The 27,337-nt window shown below is 36.0% G+C and overlaps 5 protein-coding genes and 1 pseudogene across 5 annotated transcripts; 4 read left to right on the top strand and 2 right to left on the bottom strand.

Annotated features, from left to right (window-relative positions):
- Window positions 1–5,745: 5,745 nt before the first annotated feature.
- On the top strand, window positions 5,746–6,282 carry LOC112081976. The gene has a single exon (XM_024149051.1). It carries the CDS (start codon window positions 5,746–5,748, stop codon window positions 6,280–6,282), a length of 537 nt encoding a protein of 178 aa, XP_024004819.1.
- Window positions 6,283–7,763: 1,481 nt separating this feature from the next.
- On the top strand, window positions 7,764–11,336 carry LOC18028862 (cytochrome P450 97B3, chloroplastic). The gene is made up of 14 exons (XM_006414501.2): window positions 7,764–8,067; window positions 8,352–8,532; window positions 8,620–8,727; window positions 8,815–8,899; window positions 8,983–9,224; window positions 9,302–9,475; window positions 9,542–9,589; window positions 9,678–9,737; window positions 9,812–9,898; window positions 9,989–10,077; window positions 10,164–10,255; window positions 10,406–10,467; window positions 10,546–10,695; window positions 10,878–11,336. The coding sequence occupies exons 1-14, from the start codon at window positions 7,919–7,921 to the stop codon at window positions 11,094–11,096; spliced, it is 1,746 nt and encodes a 581-aa protein (XP_006414564.1). The 5' UTR covers window positions 7,764–7,918; the 3' UTR covers window positions 11,097–11,336.
- Window positions 11,337–11,502: 166 nt separating this feature from the next.
- LOC18028863 (extradiol ring-cleavage dioxygenase) lies at window positions 11,503–13,007 on the bottom strand. The gene is made up of 3 exons (XM_006414502.2): window positions 12,708–13,007; window positions 11,954–12,333; window positions 11,503–11,878 (listed from the first exon to the last, which is right to left on the bottom strand). The coding sequence occupies exons 1-3, from the start codon at window positions 12,942–12,944 to the stop codon at window positions 11,683–11,685; spliced, it is 813 nt and encodes a 270-aa protein (XP_006414565.1). The 5' UTR covers window positions 12,945–13,007; the 3' UTR covers window positions 11,503–11,682.
- An 868-nt stretch (window positions 13,008–13,875) lies between these two features.
- Window positions 13,876–17,822, bottom strand: LOC18028864 (protein FAR-RED IMPAIRED RESPONSE 1). The gene is made up of 8 exons (XM_006414503.2): window positions 17,688–17,822; window positions 15,058–17,316; window positions 14,902–14,955; window positions 14,713–14,781; window positions 14,568–14,630; window positions 14,383–14,451; window positions 14,242–14,289; window positions 13,876–14,149 (listed from the first exon to the last, which is right to left on the bottom strand). Exons 2-8 carry the CDS (start codon window positions 17,185–17,187, stop codon window positions 14,096–14,098), a joined length of 2,487 nt encoding a protein of 828 aa, XP_006414566.1. The 5' UTR covers window positions 17,188–17,316; window positions 17,688–17,822; the 3' UTR covers window positions 13,876–14,095.
- Window positions 17,823–18,863: 1,041 nt separating this feature from the next.
- LOC18028865 (probable protein S-acyltransferase 19) lies at window positions 18,864–22,805 on the top strand. Its single transcript, XM_006414504.2, has 10 exons — window positions 18,864–18,974; window positions 19,055–19,286; window positions 19,406–19,519; window positions 19,667–20,056; window positions 20,218–20,286; window positions 20,380–20,451; window positions 20,540–20,668; window positions 20,754–20,834; window positions 21,130–21,330; window positions 21,411–22,805. Exons 2-10 carry the CDS (start codon window positions 19,242–19,244, stop codon window positions 22,449–22,451), a joined length of 2,142 nt encoding a protein of 713 aa, XP_006414567.2. The 5' UTR covers window positions 18,864–18,974; window positions 19,055–19,241; the 3' UTR covers window positions 22,452–22,805.
- Window positions 22,806–23,948: 1,143 nt separating this feature from the next.
- On the top strand, window positions 23,949–26,382 carry LOC18028866 (annotated as a pseudogene).
- Window positions 26,383–27,337: the final 955 nt, after the last annotated feature.

Below are 27,337 nucleotides of genomic sequence, written 5' to 3' on the forward strand. Positions count from 1 at the left end.
ACCATCAGGTGATGCATAATTGGTAATAAAAGTGTGCAAGATATGTCAAAGGCAAATAGAAGGGCTGATTAGAATTGTATGAGATGTTATTCCATCAAAGAATAATTGTGTATATGTACTTGACCCAATATTCCATCAAAGAATAATTGAGTCTATGTACCTGGCCATGTATTCTAGAATACTCGTTTGTAATTATTATGATGTGGACAGGTATGCATGGACACAACACATGAATTATAGACACTCAGAACTGGAAAAAAAGATTGAAAAGCCTTAGTAGATAGACATGTTCAACGTGAATTTACCAAACTCTCAAACATACAAAATTAGAAATTGGACAAAAAGATTGAAAACATGCACTGTAAATAGCAATTCGAGATTACCGATCTAATGCAGTGTAGAAGGTAACAAAAACTATGAATCGCTTAGTAAACTGAGAAGTTTATGCGAAAGGAAATTGACCAGAGTATTCTTTTTGAAACCCAAAACTAAAATCTAGGAATCGAACAAATCGATCGAAACTATAACTGTAAATAACAATTCGATAATACATGTATAAATGAAGTTGAGGGAATAGAAGCTATGAAACGTTTAAAGGAATTGAGAAGTAAAGTTTCAGGAGGGAGGGTAGAGATACCGGGTTTAGTTGGATGAAAATTATATTATGTATTTTTCATACTCTCTCTCACTTTCTCATTTTTTGATTTTTCATATTATGTATTTCAAAAATTATAATTAAAACAATCATCTTCTGGATGAAAATTATGTAGTTCTTCTGAAACATTTAAATATGTCTTCTAGACATTTTTCTTTATGCACTTCTTCGGGAACTTTTACAAATATTTCTTCAGGACAATATTTGTGGTTCTTTCATATATATAAAGAAATCTAATAAAATTTGAAAAATGAGAAATTTTTGGACCAGCAGTCCAAACATTAAAAGTAATATCAAGTCTGGCAGAAAATGAGCGACTTGAATTGCGAAGGAAAGAATCCTTGAAGGATTAATGATATCATAATTATGTTCCCGGGAACTCTATTTGATGAGTATATGTTGCATGGGGTTTAATAGTTTTAGTTAAGATTAACCAATAGATAGATCAAAGAAAGTGATCATTGATTTAGTCCTAACATATGATGTTTTTTAGGAAAACTATGTTTATTTTGTTTTGCAGGTATCCCAATTAAACATCTTATCTTGAAAGATCCTAGTAGGATCTAACAGATAGAAAAACTCAGATTTAAGCATTTCTAAAGAAAGTGCTATTTAATCCTCCCTACAAAATATTTCGAAGTTGAAGTTCATAAAACTTGGATGTGCTCCACGAATATTAATGTTCCTGAAGAACAAAATTTTATCGGAGTAAAGTAAATGAATGTAAGGTTCAGTTAAAAAAGGGGGAGGCTAATGGAATCTAAAATTCTTCTGAAGAGAAAGAAAATTAAAGAATAAAATGAAAATATTTCAGAAGAATCAACAAAAGAAAATATCTTTGGACTTATGGTCATTATACCTGAAGATGTAATATCCTTCGAGACCAAATGGGTCTTTGTTTGGAAGCAATGATAAAACAAAGTCACAAGATATAAAATTTTGTTTGTGGCACAAAAGTTTTTCTCAAAGACCGAAAATTGATGTTCCTCGGTCATGGATATAATCACATTCAGTAATATATTGATAAAAATCCTAGAAGGATCAAGAATGCCCGAAGCATCTGAAAATTTATTTGGTAAATTTATATTAATCAAAAGAAAATTTTGAAACAAGAGAGCATGACCAACTCAAACTGTAGACCAGACGTCCAATGACCCGAGAATGACAATCATACGAGTTTGTTCACAAAGGCTCTATTTGTAAAGATCTCAAAAAGATGGTGTATATAAATGGAATGCATATCCTGAAGATGATGCTTCCAGGGGGAGAACTATGATAACATGCGTGGCTGCACTCTTTTTCTCTTATCATGGTTTTTATCCCAATGGGGTTTTCCATGACGAGGTTTTTAACGAGGCAGCAAAGAAAAACGCAAAAAGATAAACATCTAAAGAAATACACTTCCGGAAGAAGTATTATGAAATGCGTTGATGTATTTTTTTTCTTAGCCATAGTTTTTTTTTTGTCATTTTGGGTTTTTCTATGACAAAGTTTTAACAAAGCATCAAAGAATACGCAACAGATATCCAAGACATCGGAAGAAAGTATTACAATTCCAATGACGTAGAAGTCAAGAATCATCAATCCGAAGAAGAGACTATTGATTCAAGAGCTAGATTATATCGATAAAGAAGAGATGACAGAATAATAATGGTGATGGATAATTAAGGGGGAGTGTTATGAAATATGGATTATTATCCACACTTTCACCGCCTTCAATTGCCACCGCCTCATTCCTCTATATATACTCCCTCCGGTTTTTTTTACTTGTCGTTTTTGAGCTATGCACGTTTACTAAGAAAAATTATACAAAGACTACATTAGCCTCATAAAAACAACAATTTACGATTGTATTTTAAAAAACTTCATTTACCTTATTTTTTAAAAAACCACTTAATTCATTATCTCTTCCCCGAAACCAAATTTGCTTCTCTTAGATTAGCTTCTTCTTTGAAATTCTGCAGATGCATGTCATCACAATGATAGGAAATAGAAATCCAAACCCAGAAAAAATTCTTGAAAGTGGGTTTATATAGAGAGACCAAGAGAAATGAAGTGCTTCACTCATCTCACACCTCTTCCTCTCTTCTCCGGCATATCTCTTCCGCCTTCCCGTCAATTCACGAGGTCGATTTCTCAGTTTTCACTTTTTCGAGCTCCGATTTACAATCTCCGTTACTTGCTCATGCTCTGACCCAGTTTCTAATAGATTCTTCTCTCTTCCTGTATGGTTCAGTTTCAGGATTAAGATGTCTTCTTCTTCCTCCATCGATATTGCTCCTCCTCCGCCGACGGATAATGGCATTCTCGTGAGTTCTCTCGAGCTGCTTCCATGATTGACTCTTTTTGATTTTTTTTTTGGAAGTTTGATTTTGAATCGCGCTTATAAGGAGATTACAATGTCTTGGTGTGTTTTTTTTATTTAGACCATCTCTTTCTTGCTTTCATTTGTTTTAGGTTTATGGTTATGCACGGACATTTGCCAAATTATGGATCGCAAGAGCCCTCACCGAAGCATTGCAGGCAGGGATTGGATCTGATAGCATTGGTGACAGCTAGTATTGCATTAAAATAAATTGCTGTAAATGTAAGTATCCTACTAGAAGTCTTTGTGTCATAACACTATTGCTTAGGTCACTGCAAATTCCTAATCTTGCGTCCTGTTTTTTTTTTTTTTTTTTTTTTGCTGTAACTAGGATGAAATATGTAAATCGATTGCTGAAACTGGTGGAATAGACACGCTTCTTCGATGCATAGATGATAGCGGTGAACAAGGCAACAAAACTGCTGCTAAGACGTTATGTTCCCTGTTGTCAAAGGTGTGTAGCTTCGTAACTGTTCTGCAAGTTGCCTCTTTAATTTTGGATGCCTTTCAATTATTCATTCTCCTGCTTCAAATTTCAGGGTTCTAGCTTTTACCGTACCATTATAATACAGCGGCGTATGTTCATGTTCTTCCAATAGAAAAAGAGTTACGAATGCATGTTATTGAGTTCTAAGCTTTTCCAAAGCCTATGGACACTAATGTAAATTAGCATTGTTTGACGGGTGAGAATTGTTTGTCTAAATGTATATTTGAATCTCTAGTTGGCAGGAAGTGACTCTAACAAGAGTACCATAGTTGAGAAGCGAGGTCGAGACAAGCTAATCAAACTTGCACAACGATTCTCCGACGATCCTCTAGTCATACAAGAAGTAAGTAAAACCAAAAGAAAATCCTCTTACAACATTATGTCCCATCACAACAACATTTATGCTACGCCATTTCAATCCTGTCTATGGCAGTGTTACCCTAGATTAGATAACTCTTGTTCTGCAGATTACTTGGCTTTTAATGGGAAACGACCTTCGGAATAAAATAGGTTTGGGTTTTGATATCGGAATAAGGCTTGCTGCATGAATTTTAGTTGGTTATAGAATACTTGTGCTTCTTTTCATACCATGTAGTGTTGCTCTAGGTTATGACTTCATGAAACCTTTGCCGTTAAAAGGTTAGGGACAAAATTGGTCTATATAATTGGAACTGAGAAAGTTTTGAACAAAACTTTTACGATTCTCATTTACTAGTCGTCGTTGTTCTTTACAAAACAGATTTTTATTGGTTTTAAAAATTTAATTTCAATACTAACGACCTCTTAGTATTCCTCATAGTCAACGGATTAATCACGTTTTTGACTAAGTGTAATTGGAGGGAACAAAATAACCAATTCAGATGGAGGCAAATATAAAAATTCAAAACTTTTACTCGTGCATTATATACACCATTAACAAGAACATTTTCTGATCATCTTCCATGGCTACATTTGATTTAAACCTTTCACCTACTAACAATGAAAGCCACTCTTTTGATTTGAATATCATTCCAGGAATTAGTGAATATCAAGATTTTAAAAATGGAGGTTTGAGAGACGAAGGTGCCTCTGTTTTTGTGGCTGAGGAAGCAAATCTCGATCCATTGGATGTAGATGTCACCGTTCTAGAGTCTTCTGAAAGTACAATTATACTTGATCTAAATGTGAATCCAGCAGAAGATAATAACTCTGAAATATTAGAGTTAGATGTTCATCAGCTGTATGAAGAAACACAATATCCCTTCGACGGAGACACAGGTAATTATGTAGTTCTTGTCTTATTCTTTATTTTAGGATTCATGATGTCACATTGTATTTTCATATTCTATGATCACTTCATTTGTTGGACAGGAACAAATGAAGACCATGATATCGAAAACCCCTTTGTTGGAGAACAAGGTATTTATGCTCTTAAACTCGATGTGTTGTTTAGTTAAATAGACTACTGTTTTGATGTCGCTAATGTTTTTTTTTTGTAAGCGATTACAATTTTAAATACAGTTGTTGATCTGTGGTTCCTCAATGTCAATGTATAGCAGGTCAAAATGATAACGGAGATAGTCAAAATGAATTCCATGGCGATCAAGGTATGTATCTTAACCTAGAACATAGACTTAGTATTTTGTAAACTTAGCAATATCACTAGTATTGTGTTTTGATGATGCATATGTCTACTGATAAAAACTAAAATGATTTGAAATAGGACCTAATGCAATTGGTAGCTCTACAAGTAAGAAGAACTACACTAATCGTCATAGATGGGCAGTATATAATGCTTTGCTTGAAAGGAGTGTTAGAGGGAAATTAGGTAGAATGACTGTTAAAGAAGTAGCGAATTTGCATTTTATGCATATTAGAATTGTCCAGCGAATTTGGAAACAAGCAAAAGACACTCCAGCTGGTGCATTGGTTGATGTTTCTCAAAGAAGGAAGAACAGATGTGGTCGCAAGCGGATTCAGATAGACGTCCAACGTGTTTTGGACACTCCTCTACACTGACGAACAACTTTGAGGTCGCTAGCTGAAGCTCTAGGAGTTAGTCACTCAACCCTATATAAGAGGGTGAAAGAAGGTTTGATGAGGCGGCATTCTAATGCTCTCAAACCACATCTAAAAGAAGAGAATAAGGTGGCAAGGCTAAGGTTTTGCATGAAGATGTTGGATCCTCTAAGCTTGAGTCATGAACCACAGTTTATTGATATGTACAACATTGTACATATTGATGAAAAGTGATTCTACATGACCAAGAAAACCCAGAACTACTACCTTTTACCTGAAGAAGATGATCCTATAAGGACATGTCAAAGCAAGAATTTTATTGGGAATGTCATGGTGCTAGTTGCAATGGCTAGGCCAAGGTTCAATGCTGATGGAGTAGAAACTTTCTCTGGAAAGATAGGCGTGTTTCCTTTTGTCAAACTTCAGCCTGCTCAAAGGAGGAGTAGAAATAGAGAAGCTGGGACAATGGAGATCAAACCAGTTACTTCAGTTAAGAGAGATGATGTTAGAAAAATGTTTCTGGAAGATGTTATACCTAAGATTCGTGAGAAATGGTCTGTTGAAGATGAAGGAAAAATAATCTTTATTCAACAGGATAACGCTAGAACCCATGTGGCTCCAACTGATACAGATTTTCAACTAGAGGCTTCACAGAACGGATTTGATATCAGACTGATGTGTCAACCGCCTAATTCACCGGATATGAATGTTCTGGATCTTGGTTTCTTTAGTGCAATACAAGCACTACAACATCATGTTTGTCCTAAGAACACATAACAGCTTATAGATGCAGTCAATACAGCTTTTGAAGAGTACCCAGCTAGGAAGATAAACCACATCTTCTTAACTCTGCAACTCTGCATGCAAGAGACAATGAGGATTGGAGGATCTAATAATTACAAGATCCCACACATTAAAAAAGAAGCCTTGGAACGAGAGCGCATGCTTCCGAGACAAATTAAATGTGATCCTTCCATTGTAAACAATGTAATAAATCAATTAAGATATTAAGGTTAGCTGTCGTTTTGATAAGATTATCAATTGTGTTAATAAATTTTTACTTTCAATCAGGCGGTATTCCATTTTTGATTAATGCTATCTTATTGGATGTTCCAAGTTTATGTGGAAAAAACTTTAAAGCAGGTTTCTACCGACATGACCATCTTGAAAACACTAACAAATGTCAGATTGTTTTACTTTATTTTATTTGTATTTTTTTTTAAGTCATTAGTACTCTGTAGATAGTGTAAACTGGTAGCAACATGACTAGAATGTTATTGATGCTCTAAAAAAACAAAAACAACAAAATTAGAAACAGGAGAACTAGTAAATGTAATTGAGTAGACTGAAGTTTTAGATTTTATAAAAGTACAAGGGATATCCATGACTACAATTTTATTGATGCTCCAAAAAGGAAAAAAAAAACAGAATTAGAAATAGGAGTACTAGACATTTAAGCTTTTTTAAAAGCAGATGGACAATAAATTTTAAGAATCTCCATTATCAGATCTTGAATCCCGTTGTCATGATGTGGTTCTTCTTCATTGCTTGGTATGTTTAGATCGAAATCATGAACAAATTTGGGATTGACTTCAGGTTGAATGTCGACTATCTTGCTCGCTTGAATATCATCTTCGTTGGGGAGTTCATTGAGGTCGAAAGCGTGCACTACTTTGATGCTGGACTTTTCGGTTTGAACATCATGGAAGTTTTTATCATCTTCTACTTTCAATGTTTTTCTGGGTTGATTTGCCATATTGCTTTGAATGATAAACTATAACAATATTTATGCATTCATTTTGTTTGATTGTGTTTAGTAGAAAAAAGACGATTCATATTTTTACATCGTATGAATGTTTGTGTTTAATTAATTAAGGGCTAAAATGGAAAATTATTAAAATAAGTTTCATTGTTTATTCAAAACGATAATTAATTTATAATAAAAAATTAACTCTAAAACGACAAGTAAAACAACCGGAGGGAATATGTATTATGTACTTGTGAAGAAATTAATAATTGAAGAGAAATGATTTCTCTCCCTTGTCGTCTCTTCTCCCCTTCTTCTTCTCTCTCTCATCTCTAATATATTATAATATATACATATATACAAATATATATATATATATATAAACACATATTTTCACCTATATATCATATAATATCTAATAAAAATATTTTAGTAGCAGAAATTGATATTGCAGATAAAATTCTCAAACTTTTTTCCTCCGGTAAAAAGAATGGAAAAGAATGTAATGGGTAACACGTGTCAGTGTAAGCACAAATCTTCTTTGCAAATGCAGTCTTGTGTCTGCTTGTGGTGGCCGTCTTCTGTTCAGCGCAAGATAAGAAGAACTGAAGAAGCAAAGATGTTCAATCTTGTTCAAACTCTAGAGATTTTCGATTCATGTGAAAGATGGCAGCCATGGCCTTTCCTGCCGCTGCTACTCATTATGCCCCTTCGAGCTACTTCCATGGCGGTCTTCATGTGGGTAGGAGCGATTACTGCCTCTTCGGTCTCTACCCTCAAACTGAAAATTCTCGGAGAGCTTCTGTTTCCATCAGGTGGGTTTCCCTGCCTTTTTCTCCCTTCCAAATTCTCTTCTTTTAATTCCACCTTCAGATTAGGTCTCCATTGATGAAATTTGGGGTCTTTCTGCTGCTCTTTGCTTCAAATTAGAGATATGGCATGGCAACTATAGATTTCTGTGGAATTAGGATAAATTCGAAAAGGTGTAAAATTTTGATGTGGATTGTGAAATTCAGAACCAAATAAGACAAAGTAACAGTTTTTGGACTGGTATTATTGTAGTAATGGAATTTGATTATGTGGAGGCGTTTTCTTTTAGGTGTCAATCTACTAATACCAAAGAGCCAAAGACGAATGGTAACATACTGGACAATGCAAGCAACCTTTTTACGAATCTGTTAAGCGGTGGAAGTTTGGGGTCAATGCCCACTGCTGAAGGAGCAGTCTCTGATTTGTTTGGAAAGCCTCTCTTCTTATCTCTTTACGACTGGTTCTTGGAGGTACATTAGATATGCTATAAGAAGTCATCTTAATGCTTTACTTGAATTGATCAACTTTGTTTGATTCTGTGATGTTCTTATCTAAAGCATGGAGGAGTGTATAAACTTGCGTTTGGTCCAAAAGCCTTTGTTGTGATCTCTGATCCGATTGTTGCAAGGCATGTCCTCCGTGAAAACGCGTTTTCTTATGACAAGGTAACAGAGTGTTCGATGGAGAAAGAACAGTTTCTTTTGTTTTCTTATCATTTTATTACCGTCAAGTAACTTTCTGTGTTTCTCTAGGGAGTTCTTGCTGAGATCTTAGAGCCGATTATGGGGAAAGGGTTGATACCGGCTGATCTCGATACCTGGAAGTTAAGAAGAAGAGGTAAATTCACTTTGTGATCTTTATGTTTCAGAGATTGCAGGACCAATGCATTAATGATTGTTTCGTTTTAATCTGTGTTGCAGCTATTACTCCTGCGTTCCATGCGTTGTATCTGGAGGCCATGGTCAAAGTATTTAGTGACTGTTCGGAGAAAATGATATTGAAATCTGAGAAACTCTTGAGGGAGAAAGAAGTTTCAAGTGGAGAGGATACGATCGAGTTGGATCTAGAAGCAGAATTCTCGAGTCTGGCTCTTGATATTATTGGACTTAGCGTGTTCAACTATGACTTTGGCTCTGTCACAAAAGAGTCCCCTGTGATCAAGGTTTTTGATTTTAGAATCATTCTACTATTATATTGGCTCTTCACCAGGTTTTTTGAATCTCTTTTGTTATATCACAGGCAGTTTATGGAACTCTATTCGAAGCAGAGCATCGATCTACTTTCTACTTCCCTTATTGGAAATTTCCTCCAGCCAGATGGATAGTACCTAGGCAAAGAAAGTTCCAAAGCGATCTGAAGATTATTAACGATTGCCTTGATGGACTCATTCAAAATGCTAAAGAGACAAGACAGGTATTTCACTTTTTTTCTGCTCTTCATTCTGCTGTTTGTTCCTTATTTTGTTATTTTTTCTCCCAGGAAACAGATGTAGAGAAACTCCAGCAAAGAGACTACTCTAATCTCAAGGTTCTCTTATCGTTTATCTCCTGCAAGTGTACTAAAGACTCCGTCCTTTTTAAAACATTCTTCTGATTGTGTATTCTTGTATCCACAGGATGCAAGTCTTTTGCGGTTCTTAGTTGATATGCGGGGTGCTGATATTGATGACCGGCAGGCAAGATTATATCACTTTCTGATTAACAATCTTGCTATCTTCTTATGCGTTGCATTTAACAATTGTTTCAACAGCTGAGGGATGACCTAATGACTATGCTGATTGCGGGTCACGAGACAACAGCAGCAGTTCTTACTTGGGCTGTTTACCTTCTTGCACAAGTATGCACTTACATGTCTTTGTCTCTTTTTTCCTTTGCTGCTTGAAAATCTCACTGTATAGTTTTAACGTTCTGCTTCTAAAACTTGCAGAATCCAGCAAAAATTAGGAAAGCTCAAGCTGAGATTGATGCCGTGCTTGGTGAAGGTGCACCCACTTATGAATCAATGAAAAAGCTCGAGTGCGTTAAACTCAAAAGATATCTTCTTTCATCTTTCTTTTGGTCTCTATTTGAATCATTGACCTCTTTGCCTCATGCTTCTGCAGGTACATACGACTGATCGTTGTAGAAGTCCTTCGTCTCTATCCTCAACCTCCTTTGCTCATCAGACGCACTCTCAAAGCAGAAACCTTGCCAGGTTTGTTTCAAATTCTGAACTTTCTTAAGCGCTCCATATACAAAGTTGCTTTCATTAACAGACAAAGATTCCATTATGATCATATGATGACTTAGTCCAGAGCTTATATATCTCTAATTCCCCATGTCTTTCTACTGCTTGCATCTGTAGGAGGATACAAAGGTGAAAAAGAAGGTCATAAAGTTCCAAAAGGGACTGATATCTTCATTTCTGTAAGTGGTAGTTTCTATATTCGTTTATGTTTCCTCAGTGGAACCTGCTTTTCTATAATTTTCTTTCTTTACTCTCAGGTGTACAATCTCCATAGATCTCCATACTTTTGGGATAACCCGGACGAGTTTGAGCCAGAGAGGTTCTTAAGAACAAAGGAGAGCAATGGTATCGAAGGCTGGGCAGGCTTTGATCCATCTCGAAGCCCTGGTGCACTCTACCCGAACGAGGTGAAAATTTTAAAACTTGCAAATCTTTTCCCTTGGTCATCATCTTTTAGTTGCTGCTTAAATCTTTGGATCATCATTCTCAAATAGTAAATCAGTAAAACTGAAATCTTCTGCACTTAGCCCTGTTATGCTTTGTAACATGAGTTTGCCTCCATTGTGTGGTATTATTATGATGAGAACAGATCATAGCAGACTTTGCATTCTTACCATTTGGTGGAGGACCAAGGAAATGCATAGGAGACCAGTTTGCACTAATGGAATCGACCGTCGCACTAGCTATGTTGTTGCAGAAATTCGACGTGGAGCTGCGTGGATCGCCGGAATCTGTTGAACTCGTGAGCGGCGCAACGATTCATGCCAAAAATGGGATGTGGTGCAAACTAAAAAGAAGATCAAAGTGAAAATAGTAAGAGGCAAAAGAAAAAAGTCCATTTCTTTTGGTTTTGTATTGGTGAAAAAAAAGCAGTACTTTTTTAACTTAAACCCTAAACCCAAAAATGGGATGTGGTGCAAACTAAAAAGAAGATCAAAGTGAAAATAGGAAGAGGCAAAATATTAAAGTCCATTTTTTTTTGGGTTTGCATTGGTGAAAAAGCAATACAGTACTTTTAACTTGCAACTTGCAAGAGGGAATCAGAGTGTAAATGAGAGATGAATTACTTCATGATCCAGCAAAAGACGTGTTCTTGAATGCTTAATTGACTGAGAAAAAAATCCAAATTATTCAACTTTACATATCAAAGTGACAAGTGAAAGATGAATTGCTTTATGATTAGGAAAGAAAAAAACACATTCTTGAGATTTTGGAGGTGCAGATTATTAACTGCAGAAGCTTCAAATTCACATAGCATATTCATACAATAGTACAGAGAGGAGTCGTTTTTGTATACAATACATGATTTAGATTATTACAGAGAGATGCACAAACAAAAGCTTTATAGAAGAAGAGACAACACAGCAAGTGAAAGGAGATCGAGATGCATTGTTTCAATGTGAAGAAGAAGTGAAGCTATAAGAAGAATAAGACAAGGTCCCAAGTTGCCAACTCGTGTGGATTTGCTCAGCCTTTGCATTTTCACCTGCTGCACCCATTGCAACGTGTAACGGGTAAAAATGCTCGGGCCATGGATGCGCCATTTTCGCATTTGGAGCTTTCTCTTCCCACTCATTCACATCTCCATATCTGCCAAAAACAAACAATCAGTGAGAGACTCTTACACATTAACCATCAAAACAAGATTGTTTGCAATTCTTTTACCTTCCTTGAAGGAGAGAATCTCTAAGCCAATGATCAAAGGACAAAGCCCAAGGAACGGCTGAGCCATTAGTGATATTAAAGTCAAGCTTCCTCAGGTTATGAACAGCACTTCCAGAGCCAATGATAAGAACACCTTCGTCTTTCAATGGAGCTAATGCTTTGCCCATGTTGTAATGGTAACTCGCACTCTGAGATGACTGAACAGAGAGCTGACAAATCGGTATATCAGCCTCTGGATACATCAACATAAGAGGAACCCAAGCTCCATGATCAAGCCCTCTCTTGTTATCTTCATCAACACGCTTCAATCCTCCTTCTCCCATTAACAACTCTTTAACCCTTTTTCCCAATTCAATAGCTCCTGGTGCTTCATATTTCAGCTGCCAAAAATTCAAATTGACTCAATATTAAAAAATTGAAACTTTTTTACTCCCAAATGCATTTCTTCAACGATCTGCTATCTGGACAGAACAAAGTTAGGGTTTTTGTTTTATTTTGTTTTCTCAATTCAATAGCTCCTGGTGCTTCATATTTCAGCTGCAAAATTCAAAAGTGACCCATTGAAACTTTTCTGGTGTAATTGACCCCAAAATTGAAAATCTGAGACATTTTTGATGTAATCGACCCCAACATCGAAAATTTGATGCATTTCTTCAACGATATTCAATAAAAAACTTCTGTTCATCTAAGAATCTGGGACAGAACAAAATTAGGGTTTTGGTTTGTTTGTTTGGAAAGAAAAGATGAAAGAGACCTTGTACATGGGATCAGGGAAGCCATAGAAATCGTGGATGGTGGAATTGCGGAGAACAGTGTTGACAGATGGGAATTTGGTGTCCCAATGTGCAGAGATGACCAAGATCGATTTGGGTTTCTGTGGAAAAACTTTTTGGCTCCATGATTTGAAGAATTGTCTCGCTTCCAATGTATCGTCTATGCTCAAAGTCGGAGATCCATGAGACAAGAAGAATGTTTGATTTATTCTCTCCATTGATATCTCTCTGTTTTTCTCAAAACTCAAACTTTCCTTCTCTTCTTATGTTTTTCACCAACTACTAAAAAAAACAAATCGGTATGTCTGAAAAAAGACATATCGGTGTCAGAAGGGCCCATCCACCTAACACAACTCCCAAATTGACCGGGGAAATATACGTTTTTTTTTTCTTTCGGGTTTAACCACATTGATTCACAAAATTTTAGCCATATTGGGTCAAATTATTATCTCGAGATCTGTTACATTCCCTGTCGGAAGTTATTAAGATAACGCAAGGATATATTAAAAGAGGATATGATTCGAGATATTCCAATTCATTTTTTTTAAGGACAGTATTTCTAATTTTTTGACGTGTTCTATATATAGTAAAAAAGATATATTTTCAGAAGTTTGTAAACAACGCACATAGATAAAGTAAAAGTAAAACAGTCGCTACAAAGACGAAATGGTTACTTGCTTTTTTTTTTTTTTAATTTAAATATTGGGCTTCTAGACGAAATCGGCTATCTCATCCTTTTTTTGGAGCTTAACCACATGATTCACGACATTTTAGCCATATTGGATCATATTATGTACTTTTTTTAATTATAAAAAGTGTATCCCTTGAATTTTTATCTAATATATCAGATTTATTTTCATATATTATCCCAAAAATAAATTAACAAAGTTTTCTCTCTTGTCTGTGTAGTGTAATGAGATTAGTTGTCCAATACTATATATTTGGTTAAAGATTTTTCATTAATTAGATAAATTTAAAGACGCTTACAAGGAGTCCCAAAAGAACCAAATACAACCATAAATAAGAAAAAAAATCAGCAGCAGAGAGAAGAAAGGATACGAAAAGGAAAATCGACAACATTGACCTACTCAAAACCAATGGATTTGTTCTTTACCAACATGAGAAATTCAGTGTTACGGTTTGCTTCTATTTTAATGACACAGAGCTCAAATTAATTATTTAGTCAGATACACACCAATTCAGACATATTCATACATCAAAGAAAACCCCTAATATACACAACCAATCTAAAAGATATTTAGCTTATAAATTGCAACTCAGCTCAATGGAAGATCTGTGAGTTTTTTTCTTTCTTTTCTCATGTTTTGCAAATGCTTGGATTCTCTTGAATATAATCATTAACATGTTACTACAGCTCTCTTGATGAACTACCAGGCAATTGGGCAGATCTCAGATGCTCATCCTGAAAGAAATAAGAAAAAAAAAACAATATTTCAAGCAAAGAAAGACAATCATCATTCAAGGATAAACAGCTAAGGATCATGGAGCTGGGACCTGTAAACTGTAAGTAAAGTTTGGGGGAGGCCTGAAATCTATTTGCCCCTGCACCAATAAAAATTTACAATAACATCATTCATGACACACTTCTAAAATCACTTTTTCGAGGAGTTTATAGGGTAAGATAGGATAATGTACCAGTCCGGGCATGCCTTGCTGATTCGTGAAGAAGCTATCCTGCACCGGTGCTATGGAATTCAACTGTCCCTGAAATCAAAACAACCAAAACACGACAATTCTTTATCATTTCACATTAACTTATACTTGGCACATCATTGGTGTTGTTTTTTTTTTTTTTTTTTTCAAACATATATATAACCCACCAGGCCTTGGATGGTTCGTTGATTTACATAGTAGCCTTCGTGTGGTGGCTCCATTAGATTTAACTATATCCACAGTTAAAACAGGTTTAGTATAGATGTCGGATCCGCTTAGACAGGTTTGTAATAAACAACCAACATAACATACCAATCCTTGAACGTTCTGTTGAGGACCATAGAAACCATTGATGCTCAGTCCCTCTGAACTAATTATTTCCTGCACAAACAATAAAAGCAAAATGTTTAAACTACAGAGCCATCTCCAACACATACTACTCTTCAAATGCGCTTTTACATTGATCAAATTAATTAGAGAAGATCAAATCAAAGAACAAACCATTGGTTGCAAGCTCTGTTGAGATTCAAGCATTTGGCTAGCCTCTGGTTGTCCCTGCATGCAGATCATTTTGAGTATTTCTTTTAAGTCTTTTAAACTAAGCAAATGCACGAGTATAGGTTTAGATTGAATAGAAGTTTCAATAAAAAATTTCACCTTTCTTTTCCTAACAACGGTCTTCTTTTTTGTTGCTTTTAGGCTGGCCATAACCTGGTTTTCTTCTTCGTGAGCACCATTATTAAGCTGGCTATTAGACTCAGTGATGTTGCTTCTCGAATTATTCAGGTCGACACAATTCTTCAGGGTCTCAACCAGAGTGCGCAATACAATATTGTAGTTTTCTTCTGACACACAACCTTCCTCACTCAGTTCAATGGCTCGACGACACAAATCGTTATAACGCTGAGCTCTGGTCTGTATCTGGTCTGCTCCTTCACCAGCCAATACTCCACTCTTAGCATCTTTTGTCCATCTTTTCAATATATACCGAGGCGGTATGCTGGCAAAACCACATATCTGCAGAATCATCAAAGCATGACGACAAAGAAACCCTTTGTATTCAAACATATGGCAGAAACAGCAAAGCTCGGACTTAGTTTTGCTCCAGGTTACAAAATATTCGTCGTCTTTTTCACAGTCTTGAACTCTAAACGTCGCCATATTCTCATCTTCTTTCTCCTTTCTAGGATGGCAAGCGACAACCCCTAATACCTCGACTTGAAATTTCTTGAATATCGTGTGTGTGTAAGTTGTTGCCATTTGCTTCTCCCACGGCGAGGGAGACTTCAACGCAGGCTGCTTGTGACAAGTATCGAAATCTGCAACAGATTCCTCTTCGTACCTGTTCTGCAGAATCGCACCGTACTGCCTCAAGAACTCTTTCAGCGTGATTTTCTTGTGGATGTACTTATCGAAGAAAGAGTTCACACTTTCTGAACGCTGAGATGTGGACATTCCCGCAAGAAACACATCGCTCATGAAAGTGGGCACCCACTTTTGGCGATGTTCATGCAACCATTGCAGCCACTCATCTTCCTCAAGTCCGAATCGGCTGACCATTTTCCACCATCTCATCTCAAACTGATCACCCGTCCACGATCTGAAGATGCACTTATTGAACTTCCGCAAGAAATTCTCATGCCGTTTCATCACATGTGAGAAATATTCAGGAATCTTTTCCAACACATGCCATAACGCAAAGCAATGACGAGTGTTTGGTAACAGCTCTGAAACGGCGGCCATCAAGAGTTTATCTTGGTCAGTGAGTATAACTTTAGGAGCTCGACCACCCATTGCTCGAAGCCACGTTTTTATCAGCCACACAAATGTCTCCTTAGACTCATCAGCAACCAATGCACAGCCAAGCAACATAGGTTGGGAGTGATGGTTCACACCTATAAATAAAGCTAATGGCAACTTATCGTTAAACTTCACATAAGTAGTATCAAAGGATACAACATCATTGAAACTCAAATAATCATCTCTGCTCTTAGCATCAGCCCAAAACAGATTTCTTAACCGTTGCTCCTCGTTTAAGTCTATCGCATAAAAGAATTTGGGGTTTTCCTTCTTAATACGCTTAAAGTACTCAAGCAGTAATTGAGAATCTCCTTCTTCCAAAGCCAGATACCGACCCTTATCAACCTGACTGTTGACATCTGTCTGAGGAACAAGCCCGATGTTCTTATATCCCCCAGACTGTCTCGACATCTCAACATACATTTTCCTGGTACGTTCACTAACCGCGTGCAAGATGTCAATATTATTCTTCTCAGCTAACTTCACATTCCTCTGAATCCGGAAATGGTAAGCAAGAGCAGGTAAAAGCTCGTGATTGTGATCTTTTATAAACTCATGAATTATCCATTTCCCATCTGGTCTTCTCTTCACATGCATACTCGCCTTGCAATCTGTTTTCTTCACACTTGACCTTCGACTACTACTACTACTACCACTCTCGGACTCTGGAGTCACACCGTATCTTGAACAAGCGAACTTGGCGTCGATGAAATCTTTAGTCTTCTTGGAGCGTCGGCTGTTCTTGATCGAGGTAGTAAAACCCATTGATTTCGCGTATTCTTGATAAAACGAATACGCTGCCTCGTGTGTGTCGAAGTCAATACCATTCCGTGGCTCAAGATCCAGATCACCACTAAAGCCAAGACCTCCTGTTCTGAGATCATCAACGACGATTCCTACATCTCTGTTACTATGAGATTCAACCACAACGCCAACCATGTTTTCATGCCCTGCATCACTGACCTGATTACTAACTTGCAGATCCATCTTCAAGTTAGCCACATTTGGATTCACTAGAGACCTTAACACACTCAGAAGCAACTACTCAGACCCCACCATTGTCTCCCATGAAACTGGAAAGTTAAATCTTTCCAACATATAATTTTACTTTAGCACCTGAAAATGACACAATCAAACTTGATAAGAACATAGGAGACATCTATTATGTATCCATCCACAAAAACCAAACTTTGCTATTGTTAGCTTTTGGAAACACTTATAGAAGTGAAGAATTTCAACAACATATTTTCTAGTGATAGAAAGTTCCAGTTCTAAGCCAGAAATGAGTAAAATTTCTCAAAAAGCCTTGATTTTTTCGGCAGCAGAGAGTAAAGAAGTCTACTTTCATAAGTATCAGCAAAAGGTATACAGAATTTTGGTATCATAAAGCACAAAAACCTAATATCCAAACTAAGAAACCACGAAATTCAGGAATCTAAGCGAGAAAGGAGATAGATAGTAGAGAGGGAGAGAGAGTAAAATCTCACGTGAGAAGAGCAGAGCAGAGAAGAAGAAGAAGTACAGGAGGCGAGTGGGGAAAGCAAAGCGAGTGAGAGAACACAAGGAGCGTGAAGGAGAGAAAATCTAGGGTTCCTTTTTTGGAATTTTTAGGGATCTTGATATGTTTTTTTTGTTGTTCTTAGAATCGCTACTCGCCTCTTTCTCACTCAATACAGCGTTTGTTACAGACGCGATTCCTTCAAGGCGCGTCTGGCGTTTTAGGCGCGTCGCTATTAGAAAGCTTGAGAACTTCATTTTAAATTTTAAAAATACATATAGTTTTTTAGTAAATTTTATCTTATAAAATTTGTTTTACTAACTTTATAGTTTTTAAGACTTTTAAGACTTAGCAAGCCCTATATTCTCCTTAATAACTTTATAGTTTTTTTTTTTGTTTTCAACTAAACTATAATACTTTGTTTTACTCTTTCTTCCAACAATCTTCTGCTACCATCTTTTTCTATTAACCGTCAATTTAATTGGTAACTTAAAAAATGTTTTGGTACCAATCACAATAGTTGGTAATCAAACCCATAGTTTCGAAGATCACTCTAAAACAAACCTCAATTGTGAATTCAGAAAAACTAATCAAACACACTTAGAGTACATATGATTGTTTGTTCAAAGGAACAAAAATTGGTGGAAATAAAACATTCCACTAATTTTTTATCATTTAGCTTGGATAAAAGTTGATGGAATTAAACCTTCATCCACAGTTCCTCTATTTAAGTTGAAAGTGTGAAAAAATTAATACAACTAATTCCATTCGTTTTTTTTTGAAAAATGAAAATTTGAGAGGAAATCATTCCTCTACTATTTAGCACTCTAATATTTTGGAGGAGAATTAACTGAATCATCTATAATTAGATGACTTTTTTATTTTATTTCACTCAATTATTTTCTACCCTTATTTTTCAACTAGTTTTACTCATTACTATCATTTGGACCCTTTAGATTGATGAAACAAAAAAAATCACTCTATAGATTGATGAAAAAAAAAGTAGAAAAAACAAAGAAAAAAAAAAGAGAAAGGGAAAAGATCAAAGAGATTGTAATAAACACGTCAGCAAAGAATAAAAGCTTTGGTAACCACTTTCACTTGTCCGTTCTCGACTTTTAGTCTGTCAACGCTTTTCTATTTTGTCATTTTTCTCTCTTCTAAAAATTCCTTTCAATTTCAATTTTCTTCTCTTTTCTCCAGCTACTTTGGACTCTCGCCATGGAATAATATCAGTTAACTCAATTTCAGCTCAATTTCTTCTTCTCCTTATTCAGTAAGCTCTTCCTCAGTATATTACCCAGCTTTTTGCTAATTCGAAAATTTGACAATTTCTCATTATTTTTTAATTTTCAGTCTACTTTCCTCTTTCGTCACTTTACTATGACTGACCTACCATAATAAGAGAGACGAATACAGAGACAGAAGATATTTTTTTCTCAGTCCGTTTTCCCCATTTATTGGGTTTCGAGCAAAATTTCTCCTTACGATTTGCAGCGGCGCCGTTGAAGTTAGGGTTTCGTTTCGCTTTTTGGGATCAAAAATGGTGAGGAAACATGGTTGGCAACTTCCCGCTCACAAATTCCAGGTCTCGATTTCAACCTAATTCTCAATTACATACATTGTGCTTCTGTTTTTTTTGTTGTTGTTGTTGTTTTTGTTTATTGGAAAAAGTGTTTTTGTTGATTTTTTTTTTGTTTGTTTCAGGTGGTTGCAATTACAGTTTTCTGCTTATTGGGTGTAGCGTTCTATGCTTTTTTCGCTCCTTTCGTTGGAGGACGCTTATGGGAGTTTATTCTCCTCGGTGTTTACTCTCCAGTGGTATGTTAATCACAAACAAATCTTATAGTTTTGTTTGATCATGAGTTGGAGATTGTTGGGTTAAATCATTGATAAGCTTCTCTTTGGTTAGTTTTGATGGCTAAGTGGTTTATTTGATGCAAACAAATCATATTTTGATGCTTGCAGGCTCTCATTGTCTTTGTTCTTTATGTTCGTTGTACTGCAATCAATCCTGCGGATCCAGGAATCATGTCGAAATTCGAAAGAGGTGCAGACAGAACCGAAATGGGACACGACAAAGATGTCTCGAGGAAGTTTAATGAAACGGGCAGCCAGGTGCTGTCTTCTCCTTCTGTTGCCTCCAAGGCTTCTACTTTACCAGCAACCTCTAGCGTGAAAGGCTCTGTTGGAGATGCTCAAAGAAGACTGGAATCAGCTGGAGAAAAATCTTGCTTTAATCCTTTGGCGATCCTGTGTGGTGTGTTTGTTTACGAAGATTGTCGCAAGAAAGAAGAGATAGATGAACAGCAAGGGGACAGGGAAGAAGCTCTGTTTTGCACTTTGTGCAATGCTGAGGTAGGGAATTATGCAACTGGTTGAATAATTCTACTAAATTTCATGTCCACTTTTACATACTTTGATATTGAATTATGCTTGGATCCTTTGTTGCTTAGCTTAGGAATGTTGAAGAGAGGAATGAAAATCAATGATTCACCTTAATCCCTTCTTTGTGACAGGTCCGTAAGTTTAGCAAGCATTGTCGAAGTTGCGACAAATGTGTAGACTGTTTCGATCATCATTGCCGAGTAAGTATTTCACACTGTTGCAAAAGTAGATTGTGTTCTTTAGAGAGTTTTATTGGTGCGATCAAATGACACAACTGTATTTTAATGCTACAGTGGCTTAACAACTGTGTTGGTCGCAAGAATTATATCACTTTTATATCCCTGATGGCTGCTAGTCTTCTCTGGGTACGTATATGCTCCTCCTGATATGTTATTTATCAAACTCACTTTTTTTGCTTAACCAGTAATCAAATAAAATCTCTCTCCTTCTCAGCTCCTTATTGAAGCAGCAGTTGGAATTGCAGTGATAGTGCGGGTATTTGTTAATAAGAAAGGCATGGAAACCGAGATCGTCAATAGACTCGGAAATGGGTTTTCTCGGGCACCTTTTGCTACGATTGTTGTAAGTATTCTTAGTGTAAAAGAAGTTGCAATAAGGTTAGTTTCAATTTGTTGATGTACCTGATACTTGCTTACAATCTATGCAGAGTCTCTGCACTGCTGTTTCCATTCTGGCATTGTTTCCACTCGGTGAACTTTTCTTTTTCCATATGCTCCTCATTAAAAAGGTGAGTACGAAAGAACTTATTGGTATGAATCTTGCTAAGAACGTATTTTAATCTCATAGACAATCTACATGCATGGTAGCACATGAAAATGCAATCTTCATAGTTGTGAAGATAGACTTGTTTTATTTTGTTTTGACAGCCTTTTTTCTTTATGATTAAGACCATATGAACAATTCCTCTAACACGTCTCACCGGTTATGGTATACAAATTATGTCATCTGCTTCGTTTGTAGTTGGTCCTGATCGCATGTTCTAAGGAGTGTGAGCTCATTTTTTCTCTGTTTAATACCAACAGGGCATTACAACTTATGAGTATGTTGTGGCAATGAGAGCAATGAGCGAGGCGCCAGCTGGAGCTTCGATTGATGAGGAAATGCCTAACGTTTTGTATTCTCCCTCTGGATCTGCCACGACTGGTTTTAGTGGTGGAAGCTCTCTTGGTCTACCATATAAGGGAGCCTGGTGCACTCCTCCTAGAGTCTTTGTTGATTATCAGGTATGAATTTTCAAACAGTTTACACCGAGTTTCTGTTCAATGTGATATGTTGGTTTGATGCTTCTAACTTGTTGCTGCAGGATGAAGTCATTCCTCATTTGGACCCTGGAATGGTCCCATCGACCATAGATCCAGATGCAGCTGAATCAGCAGAGAGGGGTAACAAGATCCCAAAGAGACCTGTCAAAATCAGTGCTTGGAAACTCGCAAAGCTGAATTCAAATGAAGCTACAAGGGCAGCAGCCAGAGCCAGAGCATCCTCGTCTGTCTTAAGACCGATAGAAAACCGTCATGGACAAGACGATGACCTTAGTTCTAGTGGCACCATCAGTGTCATCAGCAGTGTAAGCACAGATGCAAATGGAGCTGTGTTGAGTAAAGAAATGAGAAACAATGATCCAAGGTTGTCTCTTTCTAGAAACTCTTTTGCTCAAAGCCAAGGTAGCAGGGACGAGTACGAGACAGGGACACACAGTATGAGCAGTTTCAGCAGTCCTAGCCATGTTCACGAGGCCGTCACGCTTAGCCCTCTCCCTCAGTCTCATACAGCTGGCCACCGCTTCACTGCACCGGCATCATTAAATGCTCCTCGTCCACCTCTTAATCCAGCGACCAACCACTTGATCCACTCAACCTTTGATGCAAAGATAATGCAGAAAGGAAACAACCCCGATCCATTGCTTCACACTGCTCCTTCAGCTTCTCTTCTGAGAGATGTGAGAAGAACATCAGTTGTTTGGGACCAAGAAGCAGGTAGGTATGTATCAGTTCCTGCAACAACATCTGAGGCAAGAACCAGATTGTTCTCACAGAACCAGCCACTTCCTATCTCACACATGGGTAACACTCAGAATCCAAGACCCGTTGTTCTTCCACCTTCATCTGGTAAGGCTCCTCCTCCATTGCAGCAAGGAGAGAGACTTACGTATACAGGTGACTCAATCTTCTTTGGGGGTCCTCTGGTGAATATTCCGAACAGAGATAGCCTTAGACATGAAGGAGACTCGGGAAGAGAGGGACAAGAGAGAATGACATTGACATTGCCTCGAGAAGCTAGATTCAGAAGAGACTCAGCCTCAAACCAGCTTCCAGTCTTTGCTCCTGTTGGTAACCGCAAGTAAAAACCTTCAATATTTCAAGGACCTTGATAGAGACTGACAGGAGAAGAAGAGGCTTAGCTGCTTGAAGGTCAAAATCAATGGGACTCGCTCAACGGTTGCAGTCAATAGATACGATTTGTCTGAATCTCCGGGGACTTGTGGTTGAGTAGTTTGCGGATTAGTTGATGAGGTAGAAAGTAGAATCCTTTGTGAACATTCCTTCCACGAGCTGGGTCTTCTTACATCATTGCTTCATTATTGGCTTTGAAAGAACCAAGTTGTTGTATGACTCCATGAATCTAAGATCTTGCTTTTATGATCATTACTTTAGAGAATTAGCTCAGGTTCAAAGTTATCTTCTTCTCAGCTCGACTTTGTTGAGCTCACTTAATAGGTTTCCAAAATGCTTCTCTACCTTTTTGCTATATAACAATTTCTTGCCTCCCTCTCATCGTATAACCAAAACAAATTTTCTCCTTTCTTTTTCTTAACTCATTGTTGCAAAAAAAAAAATCAAATAAACGATACCATGTTACAGTCCGAACAATACAGAAGCTGGTCTAAACGTGATTGTGGTATGAAGACTTAGCGTGGTTTTAGCGTTTTTGGGCATTATTAGATTTTTTTTTATATATATATATAAAATTGCCATTTAAGTTGTGGTTTTCTTGAGCATAGACCATATCGGCCTAATCGGACTACAGGTTTGGAATAGGTCTCCCAGCAACACCAAATTTCATTATCGGGTTAAGGCGGATCTCATATTGCTATTTTGCTAATTAACTCTAAAATTTTACAAAATATCCATTTAAGGAATATATATATATATATATGTATATGTATATATATCATTCTGATTTAAGTAATAAATCTCTTTGATGCATGTATGAGAAGAAAACTTGGTTCTAAGAAATTATGTATATTGTTACTCCCTACAAATATTTAAGATTGATATTTGTCGCTAAATTTATTCGAAGATTCAATACTAAAAACAGTTTTATAATTATAGTTATTGAAAAAAAATTTGTTGGATTTTTTTTTCTATAAACACTAGGATTTTCTTTCTCTAAGTGTATTTTTTTTCATCTTTTGATCTTTTTATTTTCATACAATTAATGTAATCAGAGCCACATAATTCTATTAATGAATTATTTGCAATATTAGTTTATTTTGCATATATATTTTGGGATTTTTGCAGAGACAACAATTTTTATTTGGTAACAAATCTGTCAAGAAAGAAAACATTTATTATATTTTATTTTGTTTCCATTGGGTGCTAAAGGAAAATAATTTTAAATCTACTAGATGAAGACAACAACCCCAAACATTGTATTTATCTCTAATTAATCTTTTTGTGTCTCCTCGTAATTAACTACATCAAGTATATATAAACCTCCATCCTCATATCGCTTTATACTTTATACGTACGTGAAGAACTTCAAATCAAAAAGTATTTTTTCTTTTTCGTGTCTCTGTTCTTCACAAAAGATTTCAAACTTCTTTTCATCGATCCTATCCATGGAGAGATCACCTTTAACATCTGATGCACAAAAAAAAAGTATTGTTGATGCGATCAATACCGATGATCGCATCAGCAAACTCCCAAACGATTTATTGGTTAAAATCTTATCAAGATTATCCCTCAAAGAAGCCATGAGGACAAGTGTTCTATCAAATCGATGCGTGCATGTGTGGAAGGATGTGTCTCGTCTCTTCTTCAACCTATGAAAGTTGGCCGTAATCAGACCTCTTTGGTACCATTCTACTGATCATCATGCCGCTAAATCAATGGCCAAGGTCCATTTCATTTTCTCATTAGTTTCTCATATATATGGCTTTTTGGATAAAAACAATAGGTCTGATCTATAAACTGATGATCTAGGTTGTTGTTATGTTGCAAAACTCTAAGATAACCCATGAATTCTATAAATTAGGTTATCCTTTGTTGTTCTAAGTGCAAAAGCAAAACCTAGATAACCCATGAATACATTTTCTATAGTTTGCTATCAAAGTACATGACTTTTTTTAAAAAAGAGGTTCCAAATTATTTGAGATATTTAACAAGTTTGGTGTTGTTATTGTAATGTATTTGTTGGATTATATTTTGAATTTACAATGTGAAAGATAATTGTTAACAGTATTTAGAGCAGAAAACTCAACTTTTCAAAAACTATTTATAATCAATGTTTTAAGATCAGTGAGTTCGATTTCCATTGAAAATAATGACTTATCAAAGGCTGATCCTGGTTTTGATAGATGTAAACAAGATATGGAATTTCCATATTGAAAAAAAAGAAAAATGTATTTGAAATGAATATAGGTCATGAATTTATTATTTTGTGAACAGGAATTGTAGGGAAGCATAAGTCTGTTGCCTTGTTCCACATAGAATTACTTGCATACAAAATATATTCTTTACATTTTTGTATGAAATTATAGTTTGCATGTTTGATTTAGTATTTAACTATTTAACATTTGTGTCTCCCTACAACTTTTTTGGTTATATATATATATACCAATTACATATATCAATTTTTATGTTTGTTTTTGCGACATAGAAACATACATGTCCTAAATCATTAGTTGTCCTTGTAGGTTATAAACGTCACCATGGCCATTTGGAAAAATGCACAATCATTTATTACCCATATCAATGTGAAGACGGGATGGTCGAGGCTTGGATTCGGTCATTGATTCATGTGAAACACATCAAGCATCTCACACTTAAAAACTTTATATGCCCTTTTAGACCAAACCCTACCATCACACTCGACTTGCCTCCAGAATCATTTTCCCATCCATGCCTAGATTCACTGACTTTAAGTCGGTATAACATAGAAACCTCACATGCTTTCGACAACTGCTGGAATATAAAGAAGCTAGAACTCACTGGCATTTCCGCCGGGGTTGGAGTCTTTAACGTAGTCCTCGTGTCTTGCCCTTCTCTTGAAGTGCTTGTAGTTGATATCAATTGCCACAAAGGAAGAGGTCTTCTGAAAATTGAGAACCCCAACTTAAAGTTCTTGTATCTATCCTGTTATAATATTGATGCCATTGAAGTGTCTTCACCAAATCTTGACATCCTCACCATCGGAAATCTCTTGTGTGAGAAAGAGAAGGTCGTTATTGCGAGTCCTAGACTCCAGTTTTACAGAAACTATTGGACTACATTATATGCTCACACCAGTTATAGTATATCATGCCCCGATCAGGTATTTATTTCTTTGCATTCAATTGTATTTAGCTAATCTATACTTAATTTGACATCTTTGACACATTAATTATGAATATAATTAAGGAGAAAAAAAGCATTGGACATGAGTTCTTGATGAGGAGATCACGTGACTTTTTGAGTGAGTTTGCATCGATGTCAGTAAGTGTAGACTTGGCAAATACAAAAGAAGTTGAGATGCTACATGAAATCTTAGCTGCATGTCCTAGAGAAATGGAAGAACTTGAGATCTTATTCAAGGTACGTTCATTTCATATTTCATGTTTTGAATAATAACCGGATGGATATACATAATAAGCAATGTTCGTGTTTTTCATAACGTTTGCTTGTAAGTTGTAAGCTATATATACATACCTATAGTTATCTAGATGTCCGATACATTGACTTTTTTTCCATTTTCTTTTGCATATATAGAAAAGCAATTCTCCGAGGAAAGTTGAGACTTCTATTGCAAGAACACAGAAGCAGTTTTGGGAAGAGACAAAACCGTTTTCTCACGCTAACTTCAGTGCATATACTGTAAGGCTGTCTAACTTTAGCGGTTCAAAAGAAGAGTTTACGTTAGCCTCGCGTTTGATAACACAAGGGATGGTAGGCAAGACTATGCTAATCAAACCATTGTCGTTTTCTCCAAGTAACAAGTTGGAGATAGAGGGGGCAGTGGCCAACCTAAACGAACTTCCAAAAGGCCACAGAGAGCTCGATATCGTAATGGTATGATGTTGAATCCAGCCAATCGTAATAAAAAGAGAAAACCTGTTATATATGTTGTTTCAAGAACCGCCTTTGGTATTCCTTTTTTTTTTTTAATGTTTAAGACGTTTGAGATCTAATTTTTATCAGTTTTCATATTATCTGCATGTCTTGTTGAAATATTATCGCATTGCCAAGTTCTTGTCTTGGTCAATGCTTTTTACAAAAGGGATTATGAAATCAGAGCTTTAAAAAACTAGGTAATACCGTGATAGTTTGGCATAGAATAAAAAGAAAGGTATAGAACATTTTAATTGTGCTAAAATGAATTAGTCATTGTAAAACATATTGAAGCGTAAAACACCTCTCAAAAGAAAAAAAAAATGGTAGAACAAACATATAAATGCAAAATTGAGTCACTAAATTTAAAACTAAAGGAGGACAAACACACTAAGTTACTTAGGATTGCTTTCGTAAGTAATGGAGTTATAAAGATTTAAATCATGATTTGAAAGTTAAAATTACTATTACGAGATTTGAATTCATGAACACAAAGTCTCGTAGAGACCCTTAACCAGAGAACTGAAACCCTTTACCAACTCAACCAATGTTACTGAAAATGTAGCCTATGGTAAAAGGCATGCATGGACCTGTACCAAGTTATACAATCTGCCATTTTCCTAATTAGAGGATCATATTGACTCCAAAATAATTCAATTTATAGATAAATATATATATATATATATATATATTTTAATATATATATATATATATTATATATGTGTTTAATATATCATTCTCTAATTTAAGCAAAAATCTCTTTGATGCATGTATGAGAAGGAGATGTAGATATTTTTGTTCATATATCTAAGAATGATGTATTTTATAATTCGTTGCAACTATTCAGAAGTTACATTTCTCACTAAATTTATTTGTAAATTTAATACCTAAACAGTTTCGGAGGTATAAGTATAGTTATTTA

The sequence above is a fragment of the Eutrema salsugineum genome, unplaced genomic scaffold (genome assembly GCF_000478725.1).
Source record: "Eutrema salsugineum unplaced genomic scaffold, Eutsalg1_0 scaffold_1, whole genome shotgun sequence".
Classification (NCBI taxonomy): Eukaryota; Viridiplantae; Streptophyta; class Magnoliopsida; order Brassicales; family Brassicaceae; genus Eutrema; species Eutrema salsugineum.